General features: G+C 36.3%; 2 protein-coding genes across 2 annotated transcripts in view; one reads left to right on the plus strand and one right to left on the minus strand.

Moving 5' to 3' along the window:
* Nucleotides 1-3,757, minus strand: part of SPATA22 (spermatogenesis associated 22) — a 16,503-nt gene extending 12,746 nt beyond the window's left edge. The window contains exons 1-3 of the mRNA XM_039886536.1: nt 3,719-3,757; nt 2,243-2,353; nt 366-494 (exon numbers count right to left, since the gene is read on the minus strand). Of these exons, the coding sequence (XP_039742470.1) occupies nt 366-494; nt 2,243-2,285 (172 nt within the window). The 5' untranslated portion in view covers nt 2,286-2,353; nt 3,719-3,757. The remainder of the gene's footprint in view (nt 1-365; nt 495-2,242; nt 2,354-3,718) is intronic.
* A 3,831-nt stretch (nt 3,758-7,588) lies between these two features.
* On the plus strand, nt 7,589-22,797 carry ASPA (aspartoacylase). Its single transcript, XM_039886378.1, has 6 exons — nt 7,589-7,984; nt 11,506-11,701; nt 13,173-13,266; nt 14,632-14,739; nt 18,700-18,809; nt 22,258-22,797. The coding sequence occupies exons 1-6, from the start codon at nt 7,749-7,751 to the stop codon at nt 22,453-22,455; spliced, it is 942 nt and encodes a 313-aa protein (XP_039742312.1). The 5' UTR covers nt 7,589-7,748; the 3' UTR covers nt 22,456-22,797.
* The last annotated feature ends 889 nt before the right edge of the window (nt 22,798-23,686 follow it).

The raw sequence follows: 23,686 nt of genomic DNA on the forward strand, positions 1-23,686 counted from the left end.
TGATATTCACACTTATCCTTATTCCTGAGTCAACCTGCGTATCTCCATTCTTTAGCACCAAATGTCTAAGTCACAATATCCTTATGTGTTTTGAAAAAGAAACAAAATAATCTTTACAATGTAGGTTTACCAATTCTTTAGAACAAGGTTCCAGATATAAGATAATCCATTTAAATATTAAGCTACCCTTGTAGACAAGAAAACTCAAACTACTGAACTGGGATGTTCAGAAAGAGCCGAGTAACCCATACATTTAGACAGTGGAACGAAGAGAAAAAATAAACTTTCTATTTGCATTATAATAAAATAGAAAATTTTTTTTGAATCCTAATTATTTTCTGAAAGTATTCACCTTATTTTCTTACCTGTTGGTAAAGGAGGGAAATCATAACTGTCAGAAGCAGTACTGATATCTGGATCATTTTTAAGTGGATTGGAAGTTAACGGCTGTCTATTCCTCTTTTTCTGATTGAACAATGGTATAGGCAAACAGCCTAAATTAAATGTACCAATAAATTAGTACATAAAAAAAATTAGTACATAATAGAAAAATAGTCAGATCTAGTTATATAATAATTACTAGGACATAATAATGCACAATCTGAATTTGTCTACTTCTATTTATTAATTTTATATTTATTATAAATAAATTTCTGTATCTTTGGATTGATTTTTATATTCTTTTTAAGGTCCTAAATAGCCTCGTTTGTTTCTCTAAAAACTCTTTTCTCATTTTAAGCTAACATTGCCTTAATTTCTCTTGTTTGGAAGTAATTCTCATCTCTTCCCTCATTCCTCAACCCTTCGCAAATCCACTTCTTGTTTTCCTTATTTCTCACCTGTGCTTGCCTATTATATCAACTGGAGGGGGTCCCTCAAGCTCAAAAGAAGTGTGAGAGAACTAAAACCCTAATGACTGTTTGCACTATGGTAACACAACATTTAGGGCCATGGTTCTCAAACTTTAGTTTGACCAAGATTTACCTTGTTTAACATGCTGGTTCCTAGACCCTACTTTTATAAATTTCATTTCAATAGATTTGGTTTGGAGGTCAAACCCTGCAATTTTAACAAGCACTCCAGGTGTCTTAATGCATGTTTTCTGTGGAACACTTTGAAAATGTCTACAAATGAGAATAAAATACTACCTGTAAACCCTTCAGATAAGAGTCCTGGGATCTCACGTCAAGTCAAAAGTCAGAATTTATAAATAGTAAAACTAGAAGGGCTCTCAGGAAAAAGAGTTCCTAAAAGCTTACACATTGTCACAGTGGAAGAACCTAGACAGGACACAGCTTTCTAAATCTCAGTTCAGATTATCTTTCTAAATCTCAGTTCAGAAATATACCATACTCCAGCTGATCCATCAAAACTTTTATTACAGGAGAATATATAGACTTTGTGATAACTGTCTGATGAAAGGGTGGGAAATTTATGTGGGCTCTGAAGTCAGACCTCCTGGATTTGAATTACAACTTAAAAGTAGTTTTGAATTATGTACAACTTCAAAGTGTAAACCTGGGCAATTTCCTTAAATTTGTTGTGCCAAAATGACATATACTAAGAAAGAGTATAATAGTGATTAAGAGCATGGACTCTATAGCCAGATTCCCAGGTTCAAATGCTGGTTCTGCCACTTCATAAATTACTTATTTAACAACTCTTTTGTGCCTTAATTTCTCTTCTGGAAAACAAGGATGGTAACAACTATGCATATCTCAGAGGGCTGGTGTAAAGATTAAATAAATTACTACATATAATTAAATGTCTGAAATACAGTACATCCACCATAAATAGTAGCTATTACTATCTTATTGTGCATTATCACCATTACCTTGGTTCTCTTCATTCTTGCCTTCTAACTAATAAATTGGGAAAGCAGAAATGGTAGGGGAAGCTGTTAGGGAGATAAGTGCTTCTGGAAATACTTTAAATAAGTCACAAATACAAATAAAAAATAAACCTATTTCTTTGTTTCCAGACTAAAAGTACAGAACAACCCAAGCACATAGGGTTTGTAGAAAGAACACTAGAGTAAATCCAGAAAAGTTTGATTTTACTCCCACCTCTGCCACTAAATGTTTTGCCTTGAGTAAGTTATTTTATTTCATTGGACCTGAAAAATAAAGAGGCTATACTGTACGTTTAATCTTTTTAAAAGTTCTTCCAAAATGCTACATTTATAAATTATACAAGCTTTACATGGTACATACAAAATATAAAAATTAAAATTGTTTGATACCTGCTGTACTGCGAGTAGAATTTTCATTGAGGCTTCTCTTCATTTCCTTCAGTATCAAAGTCTGTAACTTTTAACACTCCAAATTTACAACATGAAGTTATTCGACTAAACCTTCAAAGAAAGGAATTTGTAACTCATATTGTATAGGCCACAAGATCAAATTTTTAGCCAAGTAATTAGTAAAATTAAGTTTTAAAACTATAGTTTCAAACCTGATAGTGTAAACACCTTACAGGGTCTTTTGCTCTCTGAGCAAGAATGTACAAGAGGAACTGGTTTTCCAACTCTGTTTGAAGTAAGTTAGGGGGGCTATAACCTTGCTTCCTAAACGTATGTGGAATTTCACACAGTCCATGTAATTTGTTTTAGAACTAATGACCTACAGGTGAATAATTCCGAACCATATATACAAAGAGAGAATTGGACTATAATATTGGCAAACTTATATGCTTACAAGGCCAGGGAGGAAACATACACAGTTGAATTAGCCATGTGAGAACGTGCTCTGTGCCTCACTTTAAAACACAGCATATTGTCTGTTTTGGCCATTAGTTTGAGATCCCTGGATTGTATAATACCAAAATCTAAGCCCTCACTTAATATCCAGAATAACCAAAATGATAAGTTTCCACAACTTCAACAAGTGAAACGAGTTTTTTTCCTTTAACAGAATTTTTGCTGTAATTTTTTCCATAGTTGGCCTCCTAGTATAGTTCAAACCCAGTTTAAATCAACACTTACCTATTGTGTGAAAAAGCAAGATACAAACCTAAATAATTTCCGCTCCCAAGTTCACTATCCAATGAGGCAGACAGACATGAACACAACTAAGTAACAACGTAAATCATACTGAGGTAAATATTAATTTCCAAATATTGCTTATAGAAATAAAACTTGGGAAACACGAGAGAAGGGAATGCCTCTGCTTTGTTTCCATATCTTGGGCTTGAAGCAGGATCTAGCAAGCCCTTTAAAAAATATTACTGTCATTCTAGGAACCAAAATAGAGATTATGCGACTTTTTCTTGGCACAGAAATGCCAACACAACTTACACCCCAAACCCAGAGGGGGCCTACAAGGACTGTCAACGTTTCCGACGAGTATCATGCAAACAAACAAAAGTGTTATCCTCCCTGGAACACTAACCCGGGGTCAGGGACTCTAAATTGTCCCAACCCCAGCTTCCAACTGGACCCGAACGGCAGTAATGTGGTTGGTGGCGTCGAAGTGCAAAGAGCCTGTTCAATCTGTAAACATGAGCGCGAGCGCGCGCTGCCTCAGATGGAGGCCAGGTGGGATTATTTTGGCGCCTCGTCTCGGGAGAGAGGAGTTCCAGTCAGGACTCGCGCTCTCTTTCAACAATCTCTCGCCACCCAGAGAATGGGGACAGTTTGGTAACTAGTAACAACACAGTCTTAACCTTCTTGGCCCTCCTACCAACGCGACACGCAACTTTAGCGCACAGGTTCCCTCGCCTCCGTCAACCGCCGGGGAGACCGGCCAGTCAGCTACCGGAAACCTCCTCGCCTCCGAAAAAGCGCGGGAAGTCAAGCCGCGCGCACGCGCGACTAGAACCTGCGCAGGCGCACCTCCGACCGCGACCCGCGCCCCTCCCCCCCGCCCGCGCGCAGGCGCAGAGGCCACGGCTTTGGGGCATGTGCGCAATGGTGTCAGTCGCCCCTTATGCTGATAACGATAGAAAGGTAGATGCACTTCTCCCAAGAAAGATAACGTTAACACTATGAGGTACGAGACTCAGGAGTGGCTCTACTTCTTTAGGTTATTGCCCAGAGAAGAAGGAGCCTGTTCTAGTCACTGATGAAGCAGTGGCAGATCTACTACCAGGCAGTCTCTGCCCAGCTTTGGCAGAAAAGTTTGTCCAGGGCTGGTCATCCAATCCTCTGCTTACACCCACGGTCATTTTTTGGGTTCCAGACATAAGTCTGTAAAATGTTGGTAACGACCCATATTGTGCCTAAAAGAGAATGATTCAAAGGCCACGAGCCTCAAAACCAGGTCACAGGGAACCTGCTTGGTCAGGCTGAGTTTGTGAGTCAGATGAATTCCAAGGGAATTAGAGCCGCCAGGAGGCTGGTGGGAGAGGTGAGGCCTAAAAGTGTTGAAAGAGAAAATGAACAATACAGGCACACAGTAAATGCTCAATAAATGTTAGCTCTTATTTGACAACAATTTATTTATTGTTGCTATTTATTGGGTATTTACTATAGGCCAGGGTTAGTAATTCTAGTTCTCTCTGGATTTAAAGACCATGTTTTGTTGTTACCATGCTTTCTGACCATTTGAAGCCTGGGGTAGGTGAAGGGAAGAGGTACAGAGGGCACAGAGATGGAGGAAACGTTGTTAGTAAAGGCCTAGGACTATGAGACCATGAGACAAAATGGTAGTTTCTTCGAAGATTAGGTCAAATAAAGGAAAGTGTTAGGAGATATAATTAGCGGCAGACTGATATAATAGGGGACCTTGAATGCCAAACTTAGGAATAAGTCTGAAGAAATTGGGTCTTCATATTACTTGGAAAAGAAAAGACCTCAAACAAAATGTCCATAAACACTTGTTGTTTATCATGGTTCCAGAGAGGAGACTTAAAAATTAATAGCAGCTTCAGGGAAGCTGCTTTTGACCTGATACATAGATACACACGTACACACACAACACATACACACACACTCCAAAAATAGATTTCTCATTAGAGTGAAAGCTATAAACCTATTATGAACAACATGTTGTGCTACATCTGTAAGGAATATGAGATGAGCAATGTGGAATCTTTGCTAGCAGTTCATAAACTTCTCTTCTACCCCTACATTGTTCTGGTTATCATTTATTTATTTCCACCTAGAAAGTTGGTCAGGATGGTGACAGCAATAGGACCAAGAGGAAGAATAAAATTAAAATAGTGAGAATAGTTTGATTGCATAACTGCTGGACCACTACATTATGTATGAGACACTTTACACATAATAATGGAGAGAAGACCCTCTTTATCTCCCAATCATACTATTTTGGAAACAATCTCACCCTAAATTTGTCTCCCACGGAATTTCTGGCATTGATCTATTGGACAGCCATGACTATAAAATTTTACTCTTCCTTTGTTTTAAACTACATTATTTCACCAATAAATCAGGCACCACCATCCCCACAAAACATTTGTATTGCTGGAAGTTATTAGGCTCATTCTTTTAAGTACTTCAAAACGTTAAATATTAAACCTAATAGATATTGACAACTAGAAAGGATTCCACTTTGTATACTACTAACTAGTTCTCTGAACTTTCAGAAAATAACTAGACTAATAAAAAAAATTTAGTTTTTGTAGGGCTCAAAAATTTAGTGTGCTTTGGGAAATAGGGAGTTAAAAATCTTTCGGAAGTTAACTTGGTATAAGAGTATGAAAAGCCTCTGTTGCTCTAGTTCTAAGGAAATGCTCTCCTTTCTTCTAACAAGGCTTCCACAGAAGACAAACTCTGTACACAATAAGCAAGGTAAGTATGGGAGAGAATTCATTAACTCTCAAGTTACTCATTTTGTAAGCAAGGGAAACTTTACTTAGGAATACTAACTGTGCTTCATAGTGCTGATCTATTAAAATTTCATAAAGCAAGCCTCAAAATACGAGTCATTCATGCCAGCTATGAGTAAATAACTGAAGCAGCATTTCCAGAAAGGCTAGGGCAAAGGACAGAATTAACCAGAAATGAGCAGAAAAAAACCCCATAATCAAATGTTAATAATTTACCGTAGTTACTACTGTTAAAACCAAAGTAACTCAATAATATGACTATGATCTGTTTACATTTGTTTATATTTATGCTTGTTTTCAGTATCTCTACACTGAAGTGTTCAGTGTACGTTGATGTGGGTAGAAAATCAAAGGCTACAGAGGCTTTTTCTTAGAACAGTCATTTTAATGTGTAAATTTAGATTTTAATCCTTTAAAGGACGAACACAGGAACTGGCTCATTAAATGTTTTGAAGTATTCACATTTTATATTTCCATCATGTATTTTGTCTGCATGCTTGTTTGTTTCCTGAGCACACTGTAGTGACTGTTTACGTGAATTCCAGTCGAGTAAAATTAGAACTTTGGAGAAGGCCAAAAATAACAGGGAGCACCCTATTGTTCTGTGAAAAACACTGGACTTAAAACCGGTAACCTGGGTCCCAGGCCTAGATTTCTCCTGGTACTGAGGAACTTTAACCAAGTTAATTAAGCTCTCTTTCCTTTACTCCTGCAATGGGGATGTCAATACCTACTCCATCCTATCTTATAAAGTGGATATATGAATAAATTAAGATAACATATGCAGAAAAACATTATAGATTAAACTACTCTGAATTGTAATAAATTACTTTTGTATCTCCATCAACAATCTGGCATTACTAGTACATAGTGTTTCCAGTACTTGAACATATTTAACTTGATAGGTGATTGAGCATGAAATAAAATTGGATTTGGTAAACTCATTTCTCCAAAGAAATACAATCATTTCAGTATTCTGGATGGTTTCCCCTAATAAGAACCCCTTTTGAATAACACATTCCAGTGGAGAGTCTCTGCTGCCAATAAATTAGACTTACTGTGTCCACATAAACTCATACAATCTGGTTAGTACATAGAACAACACACCTCAAGACATTTTCAGGCATGACAAAGACTTGAAAATTACTAACAGTTGCTTTTTCTTCAGTATTGAAGCAAAAAAGTAAGAAAAAAAAAATCCTAAGGAATTTGACACAGAATTACCAAAAGTTTCAATGGAAAGAAATTAAAGCATGTTTCAAAGTAGCTTTTAAAGTCCCAGAGATCATTGATTTGGTTCTTATGTCTCTGATCATGAAAAAGCTTCTGAAAGAAAGGATGCTGTTCCAGAGAACGTCTAAGAGGATCTGCCTTTGGCTGTTTATAGAGGTGAGATTCAAATGCCCTCAGATGATGAAAAGTACCTGAACTCATTTCAAAGAAGAAATGTTTTTAAAATGCAAGTGGAAATATAAATATTGAATAATAACATGCTTATTATGGGCCACTTTATTTCTTTTTTATTTTTGAGGATTAGAAAATATAAACTGTTTTTTAAATTACTACAAGTAGTCATGAAAGCACCATTAGATGACATCTAGCTGAAAAGAAAACAATTTTTATATTAGTATAAGGTGCTAATTTATTATTGCGTTTAGATCTACTAACCATTTGAGGGAGTTAGAAGTTAAAGTAAACAGCTGCAACTCTAGTTGATCTCTGCATGTTTTAATCCAAATATGGTAAAGGGCAGGGCTAAAGAAGGGAGTGCCCCTATAATAAACAGGGCTCAGAACTCTTAACAGAAAATTAAAATATACTCCACTGAAGAGAACTCTGCATTTTGTACTTTGGTTAAAGTTCCATTTAGATATAAATTTCTAAACTTTTCTTAAGAAATTAAGTTTTCTTGGATTGCCTCTCTTCTGAATTGCAGATATCAGATTAAACTACTAGATAAAATGACTTCTTGTCACGTTTTTGAAGATCCTATAAAAAAGGTTGCTATCTTTGGAGGGACTCATGGGAATGAGCTAACAGGAGTATTTCTAGTTAAGCACTGGCTGGAGAATGGTGCTGAGATTCAGAGAACAGGGCTGGAGGTAAAACCATTTATCACCAACCCAAGAGCAGTGAAGAAGTGTACCAGATATATTGACTGTGACCTGAATCGAGTTTTTGACCCTGAAAATCTTAGGTAAGACTACATTTTGTGTTGTGTGCATGCGTGAGTGCATGTGTGCATGTGTGTGTGTCAGAAAAGTGGTATGTGCTGGAGAGAACACATATATGTTTATGTATATGCTATTCATGTCCGTACAGATAGTCGCTATTGTGAATAAGATCACTTTCACTTTTAATCACACTCCATTATGAATTACTCAGTTCTCTAAACTGGGCATTCACATGCTCTTTTGTAAACCTTTTTAAGCATCAGACTGTTCCTAACTGATTTTCTTTTTAAATGTATTCTATACAGACTGAAACAATAAATAACAAAGGTTTTTATTTTAAAATCATATCTTTAAAGAAACATATTTATTTAGGTACAAATTTGTCAGCTTTCTAAGTGATTCGCTGCCGTATTTTTATGCAACTATGTTTATGGTAGTGCATAAAGTTCTAGTTAAGAAAAGTATAATGTTTTGATTAACATTTGTTTAATAAAAGTATGCAATTATGGCACTTTAGGTATGTTATTATCTTTTGTCTCTGTTTACATCATTATAGCTACTACTGTAGGTATATAATTCTCTAAGTATTTTCTTTTTACAACTTCTTGCTTTCATTTATCTAAAAATATTATTAAACACCCGCTCTTCACCAGGCATTGTCCCAGGTACTGTAAGGGTACAAAACTATATACAAAAATGGTTTCTACCCTCAAAGAGTTGGCAGACTACTAACTAAGATATAAGATGGGACAAGAGCAACAAACAGCACTGCTTTATGTATGCATTTTCTAATAAACACTAATTTAAGTTTAGAGAGTTACTTAAATTTAATCTGACCACAGATCAAAAGATGGTTACTCCTTTTAGTACAAATATGCCTCACATTATGGAATAGATTTTTTTCAAGGGCAGTTATACATTAGTCATACTTTGTGTATCAAATCATATTTTACAAGCATAAATTTTAATTTCAGAAATGCTTTATCTTCATGACTGAGGTTATATCAACACAATTAAAGTTTATCTATTCACCTAAAATAGCTATTAAGTAACTCATATTACAAGTAAGAATTTGTTGAAGAATATCTCTTTTCTTTGACCTGTTAACTTCCCAAACAACTCTGAAATAGACTAAGGTGAGTTTTTTTATTATTATTATGACCACTCAATAGCATACATTTCAGTGAAAGCAGTCTTTTAAATTAAATGCATTTTCTAATTCTTACATATAATACTATTCAGAGCCTAAACGGTTCTCTCTCAAAGTGGTTATGGGAACATACGGAATAGGTATGTCCCTGTCCTCACTGTCCCAATCAGCTCCTTCTCCTATATTCTCTATCTCAGTGATGTCACCATTAGTTACAAAACCTCTAAAAGAAAATCAACTTAGAACCTTCCTTGTTCCTCACCCCCCATGTCTAGTGGGTCACTACATCTTCCCAATTATTCCCAAGTATTGCATAATTGCAAATCTTTTGCAAATCCAATATTCCTCTTCATTTTCACTACCTTAGTTTATTTCTTCTGTGGACAGTTGGAGTAGCCTCCTGAAGAATCTTTCTGCATCCAGCCTTACTCCAACCCTTCCTGCCATAGATTCTCTGTATGGTAGCAGCCATAGAGATCATCCTAACAGTTATCACGTCTGTCCCCTACTGAAAACTCCACAAAAATCTCCTATCCAGAATAGACGGACTTAAGTAACTTAGTAGAGCTGATGCGCCCCTTAGGATTTTGCCCCTGCCTATTCTTACTATTAGGAAGAAACAGAGTTTACAGTCAACTCCCTATTGGGAATCTTCCTTGGGACCTGGACTCCAGGCATAAGAAATCATAGTATACATTATCTTTCAAGACTTCAGCCTTGCCTCTGAGAAACAGGGTGGCTAATGGTTTAGTCACATGAGGGAGAATTAGAAACAAATCAGATGGGGATGGGAGGACCTCATGGAGTTGTTTCATGAAATAACTTTCAAAATGCATATATGTCCATTAGGAGCTATGTCTTGTTGCATATAATAGAAACCTGAAAATAGTGGCTTAAACAAATTAGAATTTCTTTTTCTCAAATAGTAAGTCCAGAGGTACAGTGGCTCAATAATATCATCAATGCCACAGGTTCCTTCTGTATTCCCACTGCACCATCCTTAGCCTGTGGCTTTTGTCCTCACAGTTTTTGCTCCCTAGGCAAAAAATGGCTGCTCCACCTTTTTGATTGCATTCCAGAAAGAAATTACTCAGGCATAAACTGTAGGTTTCTTGAAGATGCTAGCAAAACTAGTCAGAAAATAGAAATGCATAGATGGAATTATAGAGAAATGGTTGAATGGTTTAATGAGGAAAAATAAATGTAAATCATCATGTATACTAAGAAAAAATGTATCCTAACCATTGCTGGAGGGGAGAAGGAGACAGAGACTCACTTGAGAATTCAATAAGAACTATTAACCCTTATCCCAACAAAAAATATATATGCATATACTGCAAAATTTTTCATTTTTTCAAAGTTTACAGACTTGTCTATAAAGCTTATCCCTGGACCACTAGTAGTTTCTGGACCTCAATTAAGAATCACTAATTAGATAATGTGAACATTATCTAATTTTGACTATTTTGTGCACTAGAATTAGCTAGAGTGCCAAAAAATGTTGCATTTGATTGTCTAGCCCCATAATAGTCCAGTGCACATAACTACTAAGAAACTGTTGATTAAATTAATGGATACATTTTGTTCATAGTTAAATGGTAAATTCTGTTTGAAATGTCCTTCCTAAAATTAGCAATCACAAAATAGTCATGGAGATATAAAGTACAGCATAGGGAATATAGTCAATAATTTTGTAATACCTATGTATAATGCCAAGTAGGTACTAGACTAATCGGGGAATCACTTCATAAATTATATAAATGTCTAACTGCTATGCTAGCAGTATACCTGAAACTAATATAAAATAATATTGAATGTCAACTGTAGTTGAAAAAAATTTTTTGAAGGATGGGAGAAGGTGAAGGAGAATAAGAGGTTAAAGTTTCCAGTTATGAAATAAATAAGTCATGGGGATATAATGTACAGCATAGGAATATAGTCAATACTACTGTAATAACTATGTGGTGTCATGTCATTACTAGACTTATCATGATGATCACTTCTTTAGGTATATAAATGTTGAATAACTATGGGGTACTCCTGAAACTAATGGAATATTGTATGTTAGCATATTTTAATTTAAAAAAAATTTTAAAGGAAAAATAAAACATTCAAAAGTAGCTTTAAAAAAAAAGGAAAAAGAAATGTCCTTCCTTTGTCCAGCTACAGAAATGAACTATTATTTGCAAGCATACCAATGCAACATTGCATAGGTCAAATGGAAGGGGAAATGTAATTTTTTATTTGTAAAGCTTTCAAATACATTTCCACTTCCCTCGCAGGCTTTTCATATTAAAAGTTGGCAATTGGTTCCTTATACTCTGTGTTCTTATTGTATATTAATGTTATCTTAGCCACAGATGTTGTTAATCTTTTTCTTTATGCTAATAACAGCAAAAAAGTGTCAGAGGATTTGCCATATGAAGTAAGAAGGGCTCAAGAAATAAATCATTTATTTGGTCCAAAAGATAGCGAAGATTCCTATGACATTATTTTTGACCTTCACAACACTACTTCTAACATGGGATGCTCTCTTATTCTTGAAGATTCCAGGAATGACTTTTTAATTCAGATGTTTCACTATATTAAGGTAATGTCAGTGTTATTAATTCATACGTTAGCGTAAGACGTGTACTATTAAGTCAATTATAGAGGGAAAACAACCAGAAAAAGGTCAGGAGGGAGGGTCCAAGAGAGATGGGGGAGTGGGAGGAGCACCAGAATAGAGGTAGTGGTAACAGGGAGGAGAATAAAAGAGAAGAAATGAGGAAAATAATAAATACAGTGAATAAGATAATAAAACATCTCTAGATTCTTGTGTCTATAACATTGTAAATTTTTTATCCAGACAGCCGCCAAATCGCAGGCTATTCAGTAAAAGTAATACTAAAATTTAAAATGTTGTAGTTAAAGTAACTCAATTATAGTTTTAGGAAGCTCAAGAAATAGTCATTTAATGTTGACTAAAGACCAATTATAGAAAAGTTGGCTCTTTTCAGGCCTGCCCTTCTCTCCATTTGATTCAGATACTCTAATACACATCAGTGAAGGATATACTAAAATGATATAGCTAATCATTTTAAGCTTCAGAAATCTATAAGATGAAAAATTCAGCAATCAGTGCCTATAGCTAGAGAAAAATTGCTAGAAAATAACAACCAAGCAAAAATACAAATAATGATCTGTACACTTATTTCTGTATAATGGATATCTTTCTTTCCAAAGAGCTAGTATGATTTATTGGAAAGAGTTTGACCCATATACCCAGGATAACCTGGATTTGAATCCAGACTTTCTCATTCACCTTGTTCAAGATACTCAACTTTCCAAAATTTGCTTTCCTCTTTTAATAAAATTGGCTTAATACCACCATGTACCCCTACGGCTATTAAAGGCCTTAAATTAGTTAAAATATTTAAAGCATTTAGCCTAACACCTAGCAGATAGTAAAGATTAACTATTATTTTTGTTTCTTTTGAGTTTTTGACAATAACTAGATAGCAGTTCTGGTAGGAGATCGTAATGTAGCTATTCTTTGTTGCTCATTGAAGGAGAGAGCTAAATGCTTAGGTTGCAAGGCATGAAAGCAGCATGACCAACATTGTTATCAAAAATAAGAGGCCTGTCTTGAATTCTCATTCAGATAAGTGGAGGTAGGAGCAGTTACCCTGTATATGCAGAGACAGGGACCACAGAGATAGAAACAAGATTCTTTAAGAGATCAGTACTAAGCTAAATAATAAGTGTAACCAGTGATGAAAACAAAAACAACCAAATCCATTCAGAAGGAAATTTTATTTCATATTTTTTGATCATGGTTCTAGAAAATTAATGTACATTTTACCCAGAAAGTTATGTATAATTCAATTTTATATGTTTTCTATTTTTATGTTTTCAAAGCGATAATAACAACATTGGATTTTAGAGTGTGTTTCGTAAAGCTGTCATAATTTTAGTTGATCTAGTAAAACATATTTAAGGCATTATTGACTCTCTGACAGCAAAAAGAACAAGGCATATGGTCTTGACATAATAAGAAGGATGTTTTCAATTCTTTTCAGACTTCTTTGGCTCCATTACCCTGCTATGTTTATCTTACTGAGCATCCTTTCCTCAAATATGCAACCACTCGTTCTATAGCCAGGTATCCTGTTGGTAAGTTATACTTCCCATTGTCACAACCTAACAAAATATGTCCTAGATAAAACTCTGAGAAATTATTTTTAAAGAATATTTATACGTACCTTTCTTATCATTATGTCTTATAATTGTTAAGTAATAAGCAAACTAATTCCAGGCAGGCTCAAAATATACCAAATTTCCTCAGCTTTCTTCATTCCAGGAAAGAAACAATGAGCTGAGGAAACTTGAATCTTTTGCAGTGCACAATAAACATGCCTGACTTTTGCTCCAAGGAAGACATCATCCCTATCTTTCAATAGTGTTCGCTATATAAACATTCTTCAAAAATAATTTGGAACCAACGCAGTCAGTGTCTTGCTGGCAAGATGTGCAGAAACACAAAAGACCCATGGAAAATCTTTTCCCAACATCTCGCTTAGCACTTTCTCTGCAGTAGTCTCCCATAAACTGTTCGTTATCAGTTCACTTGTTTGCCCTATCAGTTACTGGGCTGTGAACTCATCTTTACCCTCTGGTAACTTCCAATATGCAAGCTTGCACTCTTACACACCCTCTGAGACAGATAGTCTCACTTTTCTGTAATCCATTCTCATTCCTGAGTGACCTTTTGCATAATTATTTACAGACTACACTATAATCATTGAAGTTGCTGTCACAACTTAAAGTCTTTTTGTTAGATCTCAGATGGTTCACTAAGAGCAATTTAACTTAAAAACAAGTTGTCAAACAATATAAGCAAATTTAAAGTTATCTTTGTTATTCAATTACTGATACTTAAGTACATAATCAAAGGATCAGTTGGAGCAAGCTAAATATCCAAGTTCGGGTAATTATTTGAAACACCCCAAATGCTTACCAATAAGGAATAATGATCCTCTTTCTCTGTGACACCAAATAAAGCGTAAGAAACCTTGAAAGAGCAATCTTGGTTTATGATGTTTGTGGGGCAATGCTGCTCTTAGCTAGAATAAATATCTACTGATATGTTTGGCAGCTTTTTATTTTGCAGTATATATTTGTCTACCTGTTTTACTATATTATGAGTTAAAATTTTTCAACAATGTTGCAGGAAATTTAAAGGGAAAAAAGACCCCAAGATCTTGCAACTCTAACACAACTCTTTCATTTTTTCCATGTTCTCTCTCAGTCTTTATTCATTATGCATATAACTTATACACTTAAACGTTTTGCTTTTTGGAAGGAAACTAACATTATGTCTCAAATACTTTCCATGGTGCAAATGCTCTAATCTTTCACCAATTTTTAATGATGAGATTCTAGGTCTTGATATATTAAAATGTTCAATTTTATAATATATTCTGATACTTACATATTAGATATGTAAGAGATATATGACTATCTCTTGTTCTGTATTAGGTATAGAAGTTGGTCCCCAGCCTCAAGGGGTTCTGAGAGCTGATATTTTGGATCAAATGAGAAAAATGATTAAACATGCTCTTGATTTTATACATAATTTCAATGAAGGTAAGTAGTGTGTGTGTGTGCATGTGCGTGCATGTGTGTGTGTGTGTGTTTGATATATCAGAAAAGGCAGATGAGAGCACACATAGTGATTTAACCATGAAATGTTGAAATAGCAATTGTAACCTAGGTCAAATTTGTCATGCTCATGATATTAAGTGCTTTTTAAAAATTTCATTCATTTCACCTCAATGACCAGAATAGACACATTCAAGAAAAGCAGTTACAGTTAAACTCCCAAAATAAAGTCCTTATTTTCCTATTAAACATCATTTTAAAAAAACAAAGAAATAATGAGAAATACAAACGTCCAACAAACATATGAAAAGATGTCCAATAATGCTAGTAATCAGAGAAATGCAAATTAAAATAAGAAACCATTTTCTTCCATTAAGAGTAGGAAAATATTAAAATTTGATAATACTAAGTGTTGATAAGAATGTAGAAAAAGGGGATAGTAAAGACACACTGGGATACTGGGAATAATTTTACAGTATCCTCTTTCGAAAATGCACAAATCCTATGACCCAGCAATTCCAGATCTCAAAGAAATACAAGCACATGCACATGCACACCCAGTGTGTCATATACAAGGGTGGTTATCACAGCATTGGTTGTGACAACAAAAAACAGAAACAACCTGAATATCCATCAGTTGGTCAACAGTTAACCTAACATGGAAACGTCTTCAAAATACATTGCTGACTAAAGAAAGCAAGTTGCAGACCAAAACATGCAATATACCAATTTTCCTCAAAAGAATAATAATAATAGCAATAATAATAATAAACATGTGCTAGAATACATATACATATATGTGTTAATGTACAAGAAAAGTTCTAGAAAAAAACACACCAAACCGATAACAGCGATTACTGAGGAGGGGAGGGAAAACCAGGTTAATTTTGTTTTGTTTTCAAAAAGAATGATGTATTATTTGTGTAATTAAGAAATAATTTAATGTGGTAGGTATATGAAATTCTATGTGCTAACTCATTTAGTTAATCTAAAACTGCAGCAAAAAAAAAAAAGTCTATAAATTATAAAAAATAAGTTTACTTTAATTTTTTTAATTATAATTAAAAAATTTTTAAAAGGCACCCTATGTAAATAATTATTGCAACAGCTTGAATTCAAATTGTCATTACTAGTGACAAAGCTGGTAGATAGTTCAGTGTCCATGGGGGGTATAATTCCTTAACCTCAGATTGTGTACTTACTGCTATCCTAGAAATTTTTTCTCTGCTTTGGAATCTTTTGATTCCAAAGTCACAAAGACTGAAAATCAACTTTTAACCACCTATATCTCAGGACAGTTTCTATACTGTCTAATGGGTCTGGTATTGGGAAGGTCACCACTTATCCACAAGAAACCCTTCGAATAGTAAGTGTGGGACTACAATATGTTAAGGAGTGATGCACTCAAGTAGAAGGCCACAAACCTGAGTGGGAAAACATGGTTTCCAAAACATAGTCCATGGATTCCTTTCACAGGCATGGGGAATCTAGTAGCTGTCCTAGTAGCTCCAGGAGAGCCACCCACTTCCTCTGCTTTAACCAGAGCATTTTTTCTGTTTCATTGCTCTTCCATGTAACATTTAAGCAAAGGATTCTGTAATTCAAAAATTTTAAACCACTATTAATTAAGACTATCCAGCTTAGTGGATTTTTAACTAACATAGAAAGAACATCATTATCCAAAGAATGCTGATTATAACCACCTAAAGTCTCTAGAAATGTGTAGAAGAGCTCCATCTTTGACTCTATGCTATTCAAAATTATTATTAATGACTTGGATAAGGACAAAAGCGACATGCTTTTATGTAAGTGATAGGTGGTAGAAAGCCTGCAGGAAAATATCCAGTTCAGAAAGTGAATCCAAAAAGTCCTGATAGTCTTTAATAATTGCCTAAACCAAATGTTTTAGGTTAACTACATCAGGAACAAAGTTATGCTTTTACATTTAAAAATCCCAGAACGAGGGAGGCGATGGTCTCTTTTCTGCCTTAGATAAACAATTCCGTGAATAAATTCTGAGTCTATATTTTAGGAGAAACATCTGTAAAGTAGAAACATCTGTTAGCCAAGGTGAGAGTTAAGAATGTTGAAGAGTTTGAAAACCATAAGAAGAACAATCTTTAAGATGCACACAGAACTTCAGTTTAAAAGTACCTTCATATATAGCCTCACGGATGTGACCACATATGAGCAGTGATTGGTAGAACTAAGAATACTTAAACTGACAAAAAAAAGAAGGCTAAGGGCAATTTTATTTTAGAGTTTCAGAAGTATTATATTAGAAAGCAATTAGACATGTTTTCTGTGAACCAGTGGGATAAAGTTACCTAGAGGCAAATTCCCAGTTAACAAAGCTGATCAATAACGTAATGGACCACACTGTGTGACTATTCAAGCAGGAGTAAGATGACCATTTGGCCAGAAAGATATGGAGAATACCCAGGTATCAAGGAAATTAGGCATCCGTGGCTCCATCTAATTCTGAGATTCTAAGCAAAAACATACTCTTCTGTTTTCTATTACTTTTTCCTTTCTTCCCAATGGAACTTCTGGTTTAAAGAGATAATACCTGATAAGTTTCCATCTTTACCTTGGAAGGTGTGATAGGTTGTAAAAATGCCACAAATTCTTCCCTTCCCTACATTCCTTTCCTTGCAATGTGATGTTTTAGATCCTTCTTTCATGAGATGGAGTCTATTTCCCTGTCCCCTGAGTCTGGCTTGGCCACGTGATTTGTTTTGTGCCATAGAAGAAGCTTAAAAAGGACTTGTACAATGGGTCTCTCTCGCTTGCTGCCCTTGGGAACCTTATAGTGTCATTATGTGAATCAGTCTACCCTATCCTGCTGAATAATGGGAAGCTATGAGGTGGAGAACACAGACATCCTAGCCAATAGCCCTGCAGCTCCAGCTGACAGCCTGTCAAATGCCAGACATGAGAGTAAGGCCACCTTAGATCATCCAGCTTCCAGCTAATCTGCCAGCTACCACAAGTGCATGAACAAGCTGATCAGAAATCAGCCAACCCAGCCTAAACCAGAGAAACTGCCCAACCAACCCACAGAATCATGAACTAAATTAAAGGGCCGTTGTTCTACACCACTAAGTGTGGAGTAGTGTGTTATGCAGCACAAGCTAACTGATACAGAAGTAATCACAGGATCTTCACATTCCAACCCAGGCTGCACTTTCTACTCATAGGGTGAAGGAAAGTTTTCCTTTGAGTTGCAACTACAGCATACCGTGGGCCATGTACTGGAAGAAAGTTCATCCTATTTGCTCAGAGATTGCCTGGTATACATGTAAACTACTTTTTCCCAAGTTTCTGCTCATTGGGTTTTTCAATGTTGCTGCATCTTTGGAAGTTGGACTCCACTGTTGGCAGACTGCCTGCATCCCAAGATCTCACAGCTCAGGAGCTGTCCAAGTGTTTAATATACTTAGTTAAGAGAAGGATGCTGATGTCACCTAACCTGCTGGCAGTATTCTTGAGGACATGCCATCATAGAATCAGAGCTAGAAGGGTCTCCAAGGTAAGTCGGTTCAAAACCTTTGTTTGACAGGTAAAGAAAGTGAGCCTCAGGAAGCTAAGGCTCTTGCTCAAGATTACACAGCTAGGAGATTAGAGCCCAGCTGTCCTTATTCCCGGTCCTAACCTCTTTTTCTTCCACACTGGCTTTTAAAGTTCTGTTTTCTTCTTCTGTCCATCAGTGTACTTGCAGACAGTGTGTTGATAGGAATAATTTGAGAACATCTTTTAGTGCTGTTTATGAATATCCTTAACTGAAATAGTGCATTCTCCCTGTGAAGTTCTGTCTTCTTTTTTCTCAATCACAATTGACATTCAATATGTCAACTGTCTGTCTTCAGTTTTTTGTTGTTCTTCCCTTAAAGTATAAAATTCCTTTTTTTCACTTGCTATTTATACATATTGTTTTTGCCATAGGAAAAGAATTTCCTCCTTGTGCTATTGAAGTCTATAAAATAATGGAAAAAGTCGATTATCCCCGGAATGAAAGCGGAGAAATTGTTGCTATTATCCACCCTAAATTGCAGGTAACATTTTCTGTTTCTTTAAAATATTCAAAATAATGAGGCCCACATTTAAGCAGAGTTTCACAGAGTTTCACAGTTCCTAAAGCATTTTACATACATTAGCTCATTTGCTGTATTCTCAAACAGACTGCAGTGTAGGTAAGGCATGCAGACCTTTACTCAATAAATATTTATTGAGCTTATCCTGTGCTGACTCTGGGGATACATCATTGAACATGGTCTATATTCTTGTGGAATTCATAGTCTAGATATACTAAAGTCTAACATATGGTTTCAAAATGAAGATAACCAAATGTTATAACAGAATAAGGAGGCAGGGAGGGGTGGTTAGACAAGGCCTCCCAGAGAAGGGGAAATTCCTGCCCAAGTGCAATAGATAGGAATTATTATATTTATTTTAACATAACGAAACAGAGGCTCAGAAGTTAAATCCTTCTCATAGCCATATATCTATCAATGGCAGACCCAGAGCTAATGTTCTTTGCAGTTGACCACATTGCTGCCTCCTCCCTGTGATCACCACTGAATAAATTAGAGCAAAATAATCAAAACCTCTTTCTCTGAAATGTTTTCTGCCACCATTCCCTGATTCTCCTGACAACCCTGACATCTGTTCCTTGTCTTGTTTGGACAAGGAAGAAAAGGCTCTTGGGAGAGTGTAGGAGGTTTGAATCTGGAAAAAGCAAAGGTAAGAGCAGGAAGAGCAAAGGTTCCAAAAAGCTGAAATATCTGTCCCCATTGCGAGTATCCCACATACCCTCAGACCTCAGAGATAGAAGAGACCCCGTGAATCATCTAGTTTGGGGCTACAGATGGCCTAGAGAGCCTTTTTAAAAATAACAATGCCAGGACCCACTCTGAGACAATCTGATCTTTTTGCCTGAGTAATCAGGGTGGAAAGCTCTATTCGAACTTCTATTTAAAGACCCTAATACCAGTCATCCAGACTTACAACTTAATAAAGCAGCTTGCCCCAAAATACAGATTAGTGGAGCAAATCCTGCTTTGTGCCTTAGTGGGATCCAGGTGAAAAACCTAAAGAAGGGACTTTAGGCAATGTTTGAAAGGAAAGAAAAATAAAGATTGGGGGAGAGAAAGGAGAAAAGCACTACAAAAGTAACAAAAAGGTAACAAAAGTAACAAGTACAAGAAACAGAGGCCAGGATGACAATGTGGTAACCAGCTACAACACAGGATTTTTTAGTTTTATATTCCTCAAGGATCCTTGAGGAGAACAAAACTCATCCTGGGGAGGCAGAGAGTGAAGTTAATAAGATCAGTAACAAACAGGGTTAGTGGTAGGTCTTAAAAAACAGGAAGGATAGTTTTGATAGACATTAAAGAAGGGCTCAGTATCTTACAGGAGAAATTGATTGCTTAATTATTTTCATAAATATATTTAAATGTCTCCTAAGCCTGTTCTGGGACCTGAGATTTCAAGATAGCCAAGGTCCCTCATGGAGCTTCCGCACTAATAGGAGAACGAGCATGAATATATAAACCAGATCATTTCAAATTGTAGAAAGTGCTATAAAAGAAATAAACAGAACAATAGAGTAGAGATTAACACTGGGTTCCTATTCAGTGGAGTCATCAGAGAAAGCCAAATCTGAGATAAAGGCACTGAAGCTAGAACCTAGAAGATGAGAAGTCAGCCACTTGGAAAATCGGTGCAAAGGCCTTGAGGCTGGAATGAATTTGGAGTGTTTGAGGAACATCAAGAAGACCGGTGTTAATGAAGACTAAGGACTAAACAGAGAGGACAGGAGACCCTGGAACCAGAGACACAGGCAGGGACCTGGCTGGGAGTCCAGATTTTGCTCTAAGCATAATTGTTCTTAATCAGGGATGTTCACTGGAATTATCTAGGGATATCCCCCCAAATGCCTGGAGCCTATCACAAAAGCACTTAAAGCAGTCTTCTCAAACTCAAGCCACAGGAGAATCATTCGATGAGCTTTTTTTAAAATCCTGATTCCCAGGTTCCATCCACAGAGAATCTGATTTAATTCATAAAGGTGGAGACAGAAATCAATTAGGGTCACCAGGTGGTTTTCCTGTGGCTCAGGTTTGGGTAGTACTGCACTACATCAGAATCTCTGCAGGTGGGGCTAGCCCCTTTAGTCATTCTGGGGTGCATCTCTGAAAACCCCTGGTTCAGAGCAGTAGTTCTCAGCGACGACGCTGTCCTATAGAATCACTTGGGGCTTAAAAAAATAAAAACAGTGAACTATAAATGAGCAGCATGAGGGAATTGGGGGATGTTTGTGATAGAATTATGTGTCTTGATTACACAGTTATGCGATGATATGATTCTATGCTGCGCATTTGTCAAAACTCATAGAATACAACAAAATGAATGACTTTTTTGTACGTAAATTTTTAAAATGATGCCCAAGCCCCACTCTTGAGACTCTGATTTGATGTATCGGAGATGGGGCTAGTCCCTCTATTCCTCTATCTTTTGTAAACATCCCAGGTGATTATAATGTGCAGCCAGGGTTGAGAAAACAGTTGTAATGCAGCGCTTCTCACACTTTAATGTTGTGCATGTTAATCTCTGGGGATTTGCTAATCTCTGGAAAATCTTGACTTAGTAGGTCTGCAGAGGGAAATGAAACTCTGCTTTTCTAACAGATTCCCAGTGCTGTGCTGCTGCTGCTGCTGCTGCTGCTGCTGCTGCTGCTGGGAAATGTTAGAAATGCAAACTCTCAGGCCTCCCCCCACCCCAGACCTACAGAATCAGAATCTGCCTTTCAACAAAATCCCTACATGATTTTCGATCACATCAAAGTTTGGAAAGAGCTGCTCTAGGTTTCCTGTGGGATGACAATATTGGTGTTTGAGGGGTCAAAGTTCTAAATTCCTGGTGTGGACCTTTCAGATAACTTAGTTATTATCATAATGTGGGAACACATATGAAATACATCCACCTTCTCTTAGACTCTTCCCAGCCCACATCACCTCTCTCACCAATCTCCATCAGAATAGATCTCCTTGCATGCACAATGTTACTCATTTTTATATCCTCAACAGTACAATGTCTTGCACACAGAAGATTCGTAATGGATAGATCCTAAATTTTGCTGAACAGAATTTAACTTCAGCTAGCAAGAGAGAGAATGTACACCGAGGGAGACACACATTTTATTTTGCCTTTTAATATTACAAATGTCTTTGGCAACATTCTAGGCAAACTCGGTATTAAAGCAAACTCTAATTATGTGTCAGTTATAAAAATTAAAAGGAGAACTCTTAAAACTGCTGCCAAAATTAACTATTCAATCTCAATTTAGTCAGATCACTCACATGCCTCTTAATGTACCTGTCAAGCATCTCTTTTAAAAGAATCCAATGCTATGAGTTGTTAGTTGTCTAAAGCCTGACATAAAATTTTAAAAGTAGGACAAAAACCAAATGTAATTGTATTTCAATTGTTTTCTGGGAGGATCAAGACTGGAAACCATTGCAACCTGGGGATCCTGTGTTTTTAACTCTTGATGGAAAGACTATTCCATTGGGCGGAGATTGTACTGTGTACCCGGTGTTTGTAAACGAGGCTGCATATTATGAAAAGAAAGAAGCTTTTGCAAAGACAACTAAAGTAACAATCAATGCAAAAAGTATTCGCTCCTCTTTACATTAGAAATCACTTCTAGTTCACTTGTTATACAATATCTTAAAAACTCTACTAGTTTGTAAGCCCCCAAAGGGAAAGAGTATGCCTTATTCAATGTGCCTTATTCATATGCATAGTACCTAGTCTGGTGCCTTGCACATAATGGGCATTCAGGCAAATTTCTTGAATGAATTAATAGATTAATGAGTATCTTTTAAAGGTATCCTAATTGTGTGTATAGCTTATTCAAAGAAGTGCATTTCTTATTTCTGTATATTTTTTTATACATTATACTTGGATATTTTAACATTCTTAATAGCCTTTAAATTCAAATTTTAAAATTGAAATAGATATTATATACAAAAAGTTGTTGATTTGAGCATAGAATTAAATGTAAGTTTTCAAGTAATGTAAGTGCTATAAAAACCAATGGTGCCAACTTGCTATTTTTAAATTTTTCATATTTGAATGAATAATAATGTATTAAGTAACCAGCCTGTAAACTTTAGCAACAATCGTGATATCTGTAGGAGATTTTTATATGCTCTTTTTGAAGGTGAAATGTGAACAAGAAATGAGGGTTGATTGTAAAGGTGACATTATGAATAAATCAAAAACTCTGCATGGTCCTTTTCCACAGACAGGCAGTAACCCGCACAAAGCCACACAGCATCGCTGCTCTGACATGTCCACTTGTTCTGCGCTGACCTCAGGGAGCTGAGAGCCTCTTTCTGATGCCTCACATGCCCCTTGAGAAGCTAACATTCCTCCCCAACTTGGAAAAGTTGGAAGAGGTATATTCCCCACAGTTGTCACTTCTCCTTTTGAAAGAACACACTTACCCTCATTCTCAACCAGAATGTAAGGATGTCTTTGGGCTCCTGCAGCACAGGTGGTAAAGACAGAAATGGCAGAGAGCAGTGGATACTAGTGGAAATGTGACCCAGACCTATGGTTCTGGCTCACAATGCATTCTTTCAAGAAATTGTCCATGTCCTAAATGCCCAAATTCCTCACCTCCCATGATTCCTCTCCTCTAAGGTCTTGCCTAAAATGCTGCCTCCCTCCCTCTCCAGTCCCTACAGGAGCCTCCCCTTTCTTCTCCCCTTAGGTCACTGCAGTCAAGTAAAGAACATTTTTATCCCATGATTTGGACCAGGAGGAACCCATGTTTATGGTTTCAAATGTCTTTACCAAAATCATATCAACATTATCTGGAACATATACCTAAACAGTTCAGTTTTTTCAGAGAAGACTC

Source organism: Pteropus medius, unplaced genomic scaffold, assembly GCF_902729225.1.
Source record: "Pteropus medius unplaced genomic scaffold, Ma_sr-lr_union100, whole genome shotgun sequence".
Lineage (NCBI taxonomy): Eukaryota > Metazoa > Chordata > Mammalia > Chiroptera > Pteropodidae > Pteropus > Pteropus medius.

Coding starts and splice junctions, on each gene's coding strand:
- ASPA (XM_039886378.1), top strand. CDS start 7,749: ATGACTTCTTGTCACGTTTTTGAAGATCCTATAAAAAAGGTTGCTATC. Junction 13,267..14,631: donor TATAGCCAGGTATCCTGTTG/GTAAGTTATACT, acceptor GTTCTGTATTAG/GTATAGAAGTTGGTCCCCAG. Junction 14,740..18,699: donor TATACATAATTTCAATGAAG/GTAAGTAGTGTG, acceptor TTTTTGCCATAG/GAAAAGAATTTCCTCCTTGT.